Here is a 13,613-nt window from a genome sequence, read left to right as displayed (position 1 = left end):
GATATGATTTGTGAAAAAATTGTCTTAGCCTGTATCAGAAGCAGGTCTTTGTATAAGAGGAATTGATAAAGAAACTACAGAATTTATTGATTTCTCTTAGGACAGTATGTATGACACTCATTAATCACTCATGTCCTTAAAACATTGGAGTCAATACCACTACAAACTGGTTTTTAACCAGTAAACTTGCAAAAATATTCAAACTAAACATCTGCTACCTGAAGTTGAGACTCTATGTATTACAATAAAGTCATGACATTGTAAAGAACAAGAAAAATATACAGACACAACATCATTTACAATGGGATTTCATATTATTGATGCACAAATAATAAGGTTTGAGGCACTGGAAACTCAGAAATATTGTTTTTGGGACTGAGATTGTTGTTGCTGCAGTTGCTCCAACTGTTGTGTGTGATTTACTGTTGTTGGTCACCTTGCCATACCCAAACAATATCTTTAAGAGCAGGCCTTATGGCTTCTTTCAATATTTTATCATATTCCAGCGTATCTCCATTTGTTTTCTTCACCTCCACCAAGTGCAGAAGTGGAGTGACCTCAAAGATCTCAGCATCAATGGATAAGATCCCCTTCCTACCTTCATGAAGGCCCTCAAATTTCAACAAACCCGCAGCTCTTTTCTTTATCTTCATCTTCAGCCGATTTGCAATTTCTTCTAGCCTGAAGATGATGAGAGATGCTGGTTGTCTTGAAGTAAATCTTGCTTCCCTTTTCTGAAAGCTGTCTTCAAAGAATCCACAAAGATTGAAACCAGGTGAAAGGGAGATTATATCAAAGGCATTTATACTTATTGGCACAACTGACTCTTCCCTTGCTTCTGCTGCTAAGCCATTACTTCCATGACCACATTGTTCAGAATGATTTGTATTTGGAGAGACACTCACACTCCTGTTTTCCTCTTCTTGTGTTGTCTGTGTACCATTTTCCCACTTCCTAAACCAAGAACATTGCTTAATCTCATCTATGGAAATCCTAGTGTTTGGATTTGGATCCAACATCTTGCTCAATAGCTTCCGAACTCCTTTTGGGAACCATCTAGGACAGGTAAATTCTGCCTTGCTTATCTTCTTATACACCACCATCAAATTAGGATCTTGAAAAGGAATGTAACCTGCTAGTAAGACAAACAAAACTACCCCACATGACCAAATATCAGCTTTGGCACCATCATAACCTTTCCTTTTGATGACCTCAGGAGCAACATAGGCAGGTGTTCCACAAGCTGTGTGCAACAAGCCATCTTGGTGTTTGGAATCAGCCAGAGCACTTAACCCAAAATCTGAGATCTTCAAATTATCATTTTCATCCAACAGAATGTTCTCTGGCTTTATATCTCTATGGCATACACCTCTACTGTGACAAAAATCCACTGCATTCACTAGCTGCCTAAAATATCTGTGTGCAACATCTTCTTTGAGTTTTCCTTTAGCCACCTTCTTAAACAGTTCTCCCCCTTTAGCATATTCCATAACAATGTAAATCTTACTCTTTGTGGCCATGACCTCAAAAAGCTCAATAACATTTGGGTGCTTGACCAGTCTCATAATAGATATTTCCCTTTTAATGTGATCAACCTGCCCAGCTTTTATAACCTTGTTCTTGTCAATCACTTTAATGGCCACACTTTGGTTAGTTCTTGTACAACGGCCATAGTAAACCTTTCCAAAAGTTCCTTTACCTAGTAACCTTCCCAGTTCATATTTTTGCATCAAGATGCTTGATTTGTTCTCCCTAGGAGACATTGAAGTTGGGCAAATTAAATTTCACTCCCTCAGCCAATTAAAATATCTATAGTATAGAGATCAGATGATAGCAAATAAGCTATTCAACCTTCTTCACGCAGGTGATATACTAACACAACAGGCACATCAAAATAACATGTGTTCCAATTATGCATCAAGGGATACTGAAAGAATGAGCCAACAATTTTTGCTCCACTGTTACTAATTAAGCTGGGCAGTAATAGCAAGAACATAACCTTATGGATCTCAGAGACAAAGCTCATTTTCATACATCTCTTCCCTCTGTGTATGTCATGCACTGCTGAAGAATATATACATATATGTGCGCCACAGATAGGTGAGCGAACTTCAGAACTGTACTGAAAACTGAGGATGATTTTCCTGAGAATGTAGTCAATCTGAAAATCATAGAAGCATCAAACTGAAATCAATAACTAATGTTTTATATGATAATATATAGATATCGAAAATAAAAAAGACTAATCATAGATTGATAGTTCATGAAAGATAGTACACTTTGCAGATATTACTGTTCAATGTAAGATGATTTTAATAACACACATAAATACAGAGTGACAGTAGTATAGTTATAAAATCTTAGAAAATGATGTATGTTTTCTGCCCCACAGTAAGCATATGTAATTAATTGATCTTTAGCAAGACAAATTTGTGTGCTGAAATAATGTTCAGATAATGAGAGACATGTTGGTGTAATAGCACAATCCAAATCATAAAATAAGACCAAAAAAATCCATAATAAATAAATGAAAATAACCTCTAACCTTCAGAATTGAGATTGAACAGTTGTAGCACCAAACATAGTAGAGATATAATACAGTGGTTGTATAGAAAAGTAAATTAACTAGTAAGTACTAGAGCTGTTACTTGTTTGTGTACAACATTCATATATAATATGAATATTTCTGTGATGTTTTGGAATTGGTGATGTCATGGTGTGCTATTTTGGCTATTTGAATCATCACAAGAAATGTAGTAGAACACGTGTGAGAACATTAATGCATGAGGAAAAGGAATGAATTTGGAAGTTTCCACGTCATGGTAGTGAACGTAAGCAAAATTGAGGATGTTGTGCCATGTGGATTGTGACCGACACGTTGGCAGTCATGATCATCTCGTGTTGCTTAGTTAGGTGATTGATTTGGACCGACTAACCGATGCACGCCATCATAAAAGTTTCCAAATTCAGACTATAAATGATTATTTTTTATTATTTTTTTCTCTCTCCTTAGGTTAATGGTACTTTTATTTTATTGTTATAATATTTTTAACTTTTTGCATATATAATTTCAATTCAAGAAATTATATAATTTCATTTTTTTAAAATGAGCCTCGATTAAAAATATTTATAATATTAAAAAGAAAATAATAAAAGTATTATATTATAAAAGATATTGAACTCTTTTTTATGTATAATTTGATTTCTTTTATAAAAGATATCAAAATAAGAAAAATTTTATTTTGTAGGTGTAACTAAATAAAGTTAACAATTTTGATAGTCTGATAGTTAATACTATACCAATGATGTATTGTTATTTGAAAGAATTGTTAAAAAAACAAATATAAATAAACTAAATTTTTTTCGGAAAATTTCCCAATTAAAAGAAAATGGACAGATTTTAGGCTTAAATGTATTGTTTTAAAGCAAACTTTCGTGGACATCGTAAAATAATAGAATATTATGAAAATGAAATGAATAACAGACACATTTGAGATTAAAACAAAGAAATAAAAAGTTATATACATTTTAAAAAAACATAATTACATGAACTAATAAAGTATTTACAACTTGATTTCACTAAAGTTCCCAAACTTATAAATAAATAAGTTATTTGCATATTTAGAATAATATTTTTTGTGTCCACTAAAACAATTATTACTTATAAGTTAATTTCTTGCAAATGTAGCATATAAATTTGAGTTTTACCCCCTTCTGATATTCATGTTAAAAATTAAAATCTTTATTATCGTTCTTTTAATAACTTAAACGATGTTTATATTAGAAGATATGATAAGACACAAACACAAGGTTTCATATTTATTTATGCAATTATATTACATTTCATGTATGCAAAAAAGATGCACGTTAATTAAAATTACATTTTTATTCGTGTTAGTATAAATTCAAAGTTTAAAACATTATAAATCACAATAAAATGTGACACTACTTAATAAATAAAATATACGAACCATAGTTATTTCAAACTATAAGTTAAATCCTTGCACTAAATAAAGTTATATTTTTGTCTAATTTGAGCTTAATTAAGAAATATAAAATACCGCATTAATTATGATCTCATATAAACATAAATAAAATATTATTAAAATTTTTAATATTTTCGAGGTTGTGATTATAAATGTTTATGTTAATTTTAATTAATGTTGTATTTGTTTTTCAATAGATGACTATCAGAGTGTGTGAATAAATTTGAGTAAATTTAAGTGGGTGAATTTGTATGTTTCTTTAAAGAGATTTGAAGGGAAAAGTAGATGAATTTTTGAAAGTAAAGTTTGTAAGAATTTGCAAGTGATTCGATTAATACGATAGATAATTATTTTTTATTAAATTAAAATATCATAATTATTTTTATAATAATAATCATTAATTATATATATATATATATATATATATATATATACACGTACGGTTAAATATGTTTTTGATTTTTTAGAAAATTAGAATTAGTCACTCTTTAAAATTTGAGTTGTTTACACATTTTCAGTTCAATGTTAATTGAGAAATATGTCTAAAATATTAAATAAACTTAACAAAATTTGGTTAAAAAAACTCAGATTCACGTATTTTGAGAGATGAGAGACTAAATTAGTCAAAAATTTTAAAAAATGACTAATCCCAATTCTCACTCGAAGTTAAAGGACAAAAAACATATTTAACCCTTATATATGTTATTGTTATTGTTATTATTATTTATAATTTTTATTATTTATTATTGATATTACTAATATATATATATATATATATATATATATATATATAAATAGAAAATTATTTTAGTTTATATTAATGGTATTATAAAAAATAATCATTTAGCAATTCATTACTATTTTAAAGAACTACTAAGGTTGATATGTGCTAAAACTCCGAAGGCATCACTATATCCACATAAAAATGTGGTAAACTTATTTTCCTATTTGTATCAATTGATATAAATAGGCTTCTATGTCAATATCTTGATAATTTCTTCACCTAATCCGAATTATTCATAAAATATTATTTATTTAAATTTTTAAATAAATACTCAAAAACATTGTAATAGATAATTATTTTATTAGGTAGCTAAAATAATATTAAGAAATTATGCTTAAGACACCGAAGGGTTCATAAGATCGTAAATTGTGGGATTATATAGTAAATTTTACCTTTTATACAAACATAATATATATATCATCAACACACATAAAAATAAAATTAATCTGTTATCAATACTTAATCAAACTTAAATTTACAAGAAATATTGATTTTGTGAGTGCAAGGTAACACATGTTTTACCCATATACTATTAGACAAAAAAACATTTTAGACACTAACAAAATAGGTGGTGAAATGGGTAAAATCGATGACAAACACCCTTAGCCACCAAATTAGCCACAAAAAATAAATAGTGGCAAAAACTTTAATCGCAAAACAGTTAGTCACCGATTTAAAAATCGGTGGGTAAATAGTCACTGAAATTGCAGTCGCTAATTAGTCACTATAAATTTGGTCACCTTAAAGTATCAAAGACCAATTTTGCAACTACACTTTCAGTCACTGATAGGGACGTCATTTAATTTAATGAAATGGTTTTCGGTCACTAATTTAGTCACAATGGTTTACCAAAAATTCTCAAATAAAACAACTTTACCCATGCAAACACTAGAAACCCTAAACCCCAAATCAAACCCACTTACTTGTTTTTCACCGCCACCCTACTCGAAGTCCAGATCACCCTTCACATAATGGTACGTCCCTTACCTAATACAAAGCAACAATGGACAACCACACCAATGGCAACCCAAGGTTTCACGAACAAACAAACTTCACCCACAAAACAATCCTAGAGAAGTCTCCCAAACACAATACTAACATCACAAATAAAAAGTTATTTTAATTTTAATAACACATACCCCTATAAAAATGTACAGGTCATCTCCACCATTTACCTACTCATCATAAATTTAATGTCGATTAAGATGGATGTTTTTTTGATCATTTTGAAAGTAAAAGAATCATATATATATATATATATATATATATATATATATATATATATATATATGGACTTTTAGAGAGGAACAATTTCCAATTTGACATGTAAGTACAAGGACAAAAAACATACTTAACCATAATTTTTAATTAGAAAATGAATTTTAATAATAATTTGTAATGAGATGAAATATGGTGACAACCCACATAACTAGAAATTTTTAATTACATTAACTTTTAATTAGATTTAGGTTTAATTTAAGTTGGAGGTGAAGTGACGATGAAACAAAAAATTTGAAGAAAATGTAAATTCTTACGATTTACAATTTTGTATAACAATCTCATCGATTTTACTATGTTACAATAATGCATAAAATCTAACTCGTAAATATGATATAAAATTTTAAGATTTTACAATTATATGATTTAAATATTGATTTTGACTACCTTACTTTTTCTTTTTATACCATTAAAACCACAAATATAGGATATTTATTTCACAAATATTGTTACAAAGCATGATTATCAACTCTAAGATGAACAATCTTCACTACTCTAATCAACTACGGTTCTTCTAAGGAGTAAGAGGGACCATGACCCCTCCAAAATTTTTTAAATTAATATATTTATAAATTTTTAATTTTTAATTTTTTTAAATTTTTTTAAATAAATGTGGTGCATATGTTGAGAATTGATACAAATCTAGATATACTTTTATTTCTTTTATAACACAATATTTAATGTTAATAAATACTGAAACATAAAATAAAGTATAATAAACAATCAAAATAATTATTAAGATATTGTATTCTTTTTGTTTATAAAGATAAAAGTAAGTTAGACGTAAACTTAATATTTTTACTCTCATTTTTTATTCGTATACTTCCCTTCTTAAAGAAAAAAAGTAATTTTCTTTTGTCTCACTTGATAGTGAAATATAAATTTAATAGTTAGCTTTATTTTTTAATCTTATGAGCCTTTGTATATTATTTTCTATGAATATAAAAAAATAAATAATGTACTGTGTTTTTTCATAAACAATTTTTAATTATGACTTAATTATTATAAATAATTTTTAGTAATTACTCCTTCACGTTTTTTATTTAATTATGATAAATTATTTTTTAATCTTAAACTTAAAAAAATAGATATATTAATGAAAAATAAAAAATAGATTTATTTTTTAAGAAAATATATTCAACTCTTTTACATCATAAGAAACATAATACTAAAATCTAACTGTTTAATTAGAAGAACTCTTTCTTAAAATTCAAGGAATAATTATAGATGAATAGTTCTCTATTTATTTATTTTTTGGACTTGATTCAAAAAAAAGTCTTCGAATGAATAAATATATATATATATATATATATATATATATATATATATATATATAATTTCTTTTGTAGTTATATTTTTTTTAGTTTCATTTATATTAAATTATGTATTAATTTTTATTATATTAGTGATAAAATATATATGTTGAGTCTATTTTTTTGATTTTTCTAATATTATTGATCAAGATTTGTCAGATACTCTAATTCAATATGCACAAAAGATAATAATTTTATTTGAATATTAAACATTAAAATTGCGCTTAATTTAAAAAAAAATTATATTTGTCTCCTAAAATTATTTATAAAAAATCCACACCCGATTAACGCATTTGAATTTTGGTTAAACCTAAACTAACTTATATTAATGCAAAATGGCAGGTAATCTGTTATAGTTTCTTAGGTTAGGCATACCTTTGTACAAGTATAACCTAATTTATAATAGAAACCTAGCATTGGTACGTTTAAAAACTTATTTCATATTAGAACTTTAAAAGATGAATTAAAAACATTTTCGAATATGTCAATAAACTTGCGTATTAATGAATCTATGACTAATAGATTCATATGTACTCGACCAATCACAAAAAGTTGTCAACTTGCTCAAGAGTCAATAGGTCTATCACCCAAAAGTCAGTTAAAATTGCAAAAATATATTGCATTTTATAATTAACCATCGTAAAAAGTAAAATAAAAAAGAATATTTTTTATAAATCAGTTATGATTTTCTAAAAACATGCAATATCTCCTTCTCAACTAAAATGACCTTTTAAAACAAATCTATACATAACAATTTTTTACGATTAATATGTTTAAAATCTTTATGAACCGATAATTTATGTGTTCTTCTTATTGTCTTAGGTAACAAAATAACACTGGTTAAACGAATGCTTAAAGAATGATTATAAGAGAAGAAAATAATAATAAATTTACAACTTTTGTTATGAAGTCAAGAGGAGATACAAGAAACATCAAATATAGCTACTACGAAAGACATGCTAAAAACACAGTTCTGGAATTAGTCTGGATATCTCTATTGTTTGTTTTAGTGAACTACACACTAGACTTCTTATGTATTGATGTATCTCTGGTGTGTATTAATTTATGAGCATGGTTAATTTGTTGAATCACAACTATGCTCAAATATTAACTAGCTCACGTGGAAAATTTGTATTCAAGCAGTTTCTCTTTTAAGATTTTTGCACATATTACGATGAAGATTAAGATATGCTTTTTGTAAAAGAATTAGAATATAATAAATTCTCTATATATTTTATTCATTTATTTTTTGCTGATAAGAAAAAAAAAAAAAACTGCCAATTCTGATCTTAATGAGTTATATCCTAATTTATTTTCATCTTTTTAGTTAATTAGAAACATTGGACGCTAAATTTTATGTGTACTTCCGTATAATGAATTATGTATTATCAATTACATATATAGAGTTTTTATTCAAAGATATTAATTGGATTTCAGTACTAAAAAGCTTACAACAACTCACGATTTTGATTTATACAAATGTAATTCAGATTTTTGTTTTTTATTTTTAAAAAGAGACTTTTTTTTTTTTTTTTCATGTCACACATCAGGAGTTTGTTGATTGATCTTACCTGTTTGTTAACTAATTTTCCTAATTTTATATAAACAATTGTTAGTCTAAAAAAGATCTTAGTTATAAATGACAGATCCGAAGATTCGATAAATGTCAACAAATAATTTTTATAACAACCAAAACTAATTTTCTAAATGTAAATTTAGTTTCGGATTAAACTTACAAATTGAAACTACTATGCCAAAATCATAAGATTTAAGTATGGAACTAAACAATTGCAACAAGTTGGGTTATGTTAGATGTCATATAAGAACAATCTGCACATAAAACTTAGCTGGTAATAATCTAGAAGAAGACCAAAGATTGGTTGTGTATATTCTTATTTCTTGGTTGGTTCGTTAAAGAAAAACCATGTATCAGTCGTTTTCCCTTGAGAAGTGGACTTTGATGAGTTCTTAAACAAGTTCCACTTTTTCTGATACAGATGATGAGATCAAAATTTCCAGAGTCAGATTTAAGTTACTAGGAGATGCCGTTAGCAAGTCTCAATTTGTGCCTTCTCATCACTTTTGTTGTCTTGCTGTTCTTTCACCAAATCAAATGTTAGCATTTCATTAAATATTACAAAAGGGTTGCTACTAACAGTGATTGTGATGTTCTAACTGATGCTGTTTGTTGGGCAAGTGCCACCGGGAAGTGGGTAACATGCATCTTTGTTCACTCTTTTCGATAGAAAATGAGTTTTAAGTCTAACTCAATTCAATAAAATTAATTTGTAAAATGAGATTTACATTTTATTTATATATTATAATATTATCTTATTTTTAGTCGATGTGAGACTTCCAACACTTTTCTATTCTTCACATGATCACAATTTTCTTTGCTCTATTATACTATGAATGAATAAGGCTGATCCATATCAGAGTATAATATGCAGACACTGTCTAATTCTGACTATGCAAAAACTATAATTAAAAACAATGAATGAATGAATGAACAAACTATTCCATATTTGCCTGCATGAGAGGGAAAAGAAGCATTGGATCCAAGAGTTGACCAAAACAATTAGAGTAAAGGAGAACTGACAAGGCACGTGGTTCCAGAAGGAGTAGCACGTGTCCTTCTTCATCTTTCTTACCATTCATTAATTAGGGTTGGTATTGCCTTACGCCATGTTTTTCTTTGCTTGTCTTGGCGTTGTTCTTGAGATAATTTTGTATTCAAACAATAACATCGAATTGCGTAATGCAATAATAAACATCTCCAATAACCCTATTGGGAAGGGATGTTTTTTTAACCATTGGTTGTATAAGATTTATTGCAAGACTAATTCAACTCGTTCTTTTTCTTTTTTAGCATATTAGCAACACTTTATTACAATATGTTTTCAACAATGTAAATTAATTAACACGGTTGTTAAGATATTGAATGATTCACTCTATTTGTTAAGATGTTAAATCGATTCGTTTATCTCAGATATCCTTAAAATATTACAGAAACTATTATAATTAGTTAAACTATACCTGCTGTTTAGATAGAAAATAGTTTTTTTCTTATAGCCTTTTTAATTAAAAAGCTATATCCCGACACTTTTGTTTCTTGAAGAAAAGTTTCTCAATCGGTGTTGATTCATTGGTTCTTATAACATGACTTTAGGTTCAGTAACCATAATCATTCTTCCTTATTCATATTATATTCAACTAACTCACATTAAGAAAAACATTGCACCAACTAAAACAAATGGATCATTTGGAAACATGTGATTTGATGGCTATATACAGATGATAATGCAAAACTGTTAATTTTACATTGTCATTTATTTACGATTACCTATTGTATCAAACTAAGATTATTATATACAATTTTCCTAGATGAGAGTATACGTTATTTTATACTTAAAAATATATAAGCTCCTTTTCTTTAATTTTTTTTTAATTTTATTATAATGGTGTTGAAAATTTAAGGGCTAAATATGTTTAGTCTTTGAATTTTTGATGTGAAATTGAGATTCATTTTTATCCGAAACTTTGATACATTTTAATCCTTAAATTTTAAAAATAAATAGATATAGTCTTTTTAACTCAATTACGTTAATTTTTTTTAATTTTTCAAATGTATTTCATGCTAGCATTTGAGTTGTTTATATTGTTTGATATATTTGACACAAAAAATTTAATATAATTAAGTTAAAATAATTATATTTATTCATTTTTTTAGTTTGAAACCAAAATATATCAAAATTTTGAATATTGACAAATTTCAATTTTATATCAAAATTCAGAGACAAAAAACTTATTTAACACACAATTTAAATATAAATCTCTAAGTCTTGTATTAAAAGGAAGTGGGAAAAATACTCATAAAAATCTATTGTATAAAGATTTTGGATCAAAGTTATTGTTGACAACTTAAAATGTATTTTATCGAAGCTGAGTCTTCTCCATGGTACAATATCTCAGCAATTTTGTGGCTTTGATTGTGTCGTTCTAGGGTTTCTGGCAGAACAGTATTGTAGTGAGCAAAGCTTTGGAGATGATGAGTCAAAATCTGAGTAAATATGATTAGATCGAAAAGGAAAAGAAAAATAGTGGGATGATTAGAGCCTTGTATTCCACTTCATCCTTTGTTCATAATATTTGACACAATATTAAACAAATAAAATCGATCTGAGTCGATCCTAGGAACTATAAATGTATGAGCAAATAATGATTAAAGAGGCATTTGATTATCTTTACGTGAACTAAGCGCCATTAACTAACCTGCCACAATTGTATATAGTTGACTTCACTTTGTTTTGTAATATATTCAAGCATCGCAAATTCCACTGGAATGTGGAAACCACTTAAACATACACAGGCCACCCACTACCAATCGCCAACCTCATGGCTATAGATTCCCATTTTTAACATAAAAAAGAAAAGTCTTAAACTACTCCCTCACTCACATCACCAAAACCCTTTGAACATGTCTCTTTTACACACTTTCCCATCTTCAACACTTACTCATATATACATAATCACACACACTATTCAGCCACAGCTACTACTACATTGTAATTAACCATGTCAAACCCTTCTTATACCACTCTCCAAAGGCCTTCTAACATCGTTGTACAAAGGCATCATAGGAAAGACAAGAACATGGATCATAAGCTAGCAAGGGATTTCTCCAATCTCTCCAATGAAGCTTACCATGTTGAATCTTCTTCGGTTCCCTTTGTGTGGGAATCTCAACCAGGTACCCCAAAGGTTAGATTCAAAGAAAACTCTCTCCCTCCTCTCACACCACCACCCTCTTATTTCCAAAACACCACTCCCAAGGTCAAGAACAAGAACCCACCAAAATCTACCTTTTTGCAAACTCTGTTCCCCAAACGTAGAAAAGATGGTGCTCCTTCACAAACTGGATCTCAAAACATTTGGTCTTATTCTTCTTCTTCTTCTTCTTCTTCTTCCCCCTCTTCTTCTTCATCATCGTCATCTATGTCATTCTCCTCTCCACGGCCCACATCGTATTCTGTGCCATCTTCTCCGATGATACACCCGAGGAAGAGTGTAGAAGATGAAGACATGTACGAGGTGACTAGTTCGAGTTTGTGTTTTGGTAATGCCAGGTCGCGAGGGTGCTATTCGTCCATGTTCAAGAAGGTACTTCTTGGAGATTTTCTGTGACATGTTGTAGCTGTTTTCTGTCTATGCTTGGTGTTAATAAACGTGCCTAGTTGGATAGATTGTATGTGCCAAACTGATTTTTATAGTAATGAAGTGCATCATATATCTTTAACCTGCTATTACCTTCTGTAGCTGTTGATTCCTTCGCTTCTTGTTCTTGTTCTGATTTCTAACTTTTGATTTTAGACTTATATATATGTAGCAGTGCCTTTATGTTTGGATTCAATAGCCTATATACCAGATCATCACCACCATACTCATTAAACAGTTAAATCATTTTACTACTTATATCATGGCTTCCAATCTTAAACAAATAAGGTTTATGTTAATTAACTACGGAATCCTCAATTCTACGAGGTTGTGATAGCAGATTAATTTCGATACAACAAATGTTACTGTAACTTTTCCTCTCATCTATGTCACCTCTTTGTTCCGTTAGATCAGAGTCTCCTAAAGGCATCAGCATGAGGCTTGCACGTTTAAAATATATATTAAAAGTTAGCCCAGCAATATTCTATACATATCTTTAACAATTTAATTTCATTCTCATACGTTGCCGTCAAAAGTACAGAAGACTCTTTGTATTTGTACAAAATAAATGATGATAAACTAAAATGATCGAAAGTTTAAGCAGCTTAGAGTTTACTTATCATTTCTGAAAGTAATTCATTTGACAGTGTTCTGATCAACAAAAGAATTACATTTCCGTAGTGATTGATGTCTAATAAAACATATGAAGACAACGCCAAAATGAAATGAATAATAGACTATATATTCTGCTACTTTTTTACGAATACTATACGAGTAGATGACATATGAACAAATTGAAGAAAAGACAGTATCAGAAAGAAGCTCAATATATATATATATATATATATATATATATATATATATATATATATATATATATATAAGTCACTATCCAATAAAAACCATTCGTGCACCACGCAGTTCCTTAAATAATTAAGAAAAATTAGAAATATTAGATGGTTAAAAAGTGAAATTTAATCCTAATTCAACCTAAAAATCAGTTTGTAAAATAAAATTTATATCAATTTTACTTAAAAA

The 13,613-nt window shown here is 28.4% G+C and overlaps 1 protein-coding gene and 1 pseudogene across 1 annotated transcript; one reads left to right on the top strand and one right to left on the bottom strand.

Moving 5' to 3' along the window:
* Nucleotides 1-62: 62 nt before the first annotated feature.
* On the bottom strand, nt 63-2,938 carry LOC114193370 (annotated as a pseudogene).
* Nucleotides 2,939-11,724: 8,786 nt separating this feature from the next.
* On the top strand, nt 11,725-12,664 carry LOC114195257 (cell wall integrity and stress response component 1-like). The gene has a single exon (XM_028085660.1). The coding sequence runs from the start codon at nt 11,937-11,939 to the stop codon at nt 12,543-12,545; it is 609 nt and encodes a 202-aa protein (XP_027941461.1). The 5' UTR covers nt 11,725-11,936; the 3' UTR covers nt 12,546-12,664.
* The last annotated feature ends 949 nt before the right edge of the window (nt 12,665-13,613 follow it).

The sequence above is a fragment of the Vigna unguiculata genome, chromosome 8 (genome assembly GCF_004118075.2).
Source record: "Vigna unguiculata cultivar IT97K-499-35 chromosome 8, ASM411807v1, whole genome shotgun sequence".
Lineage (NCBI taxonomy): Eukaryota > Viridiplantae > Streptophyta > Magnoliopsida > Fabales > Fabaceae > Vigna > Vigna unguiculata.
Note: the sequence above shows the minus strand (reverse complement) of the source record. Positions and strands in the feature narration are given on the sequence as shown.

What these genes read in the sequence shown, in the direction of transcription:
- LOC114195257 (XM_028085660.1), top strand. Translation starts at nt 11,937, where the DNA reads ATGTCAAACCCTTCTTATACCACTCTCCAAAGGCCTTCTAACATCGTT.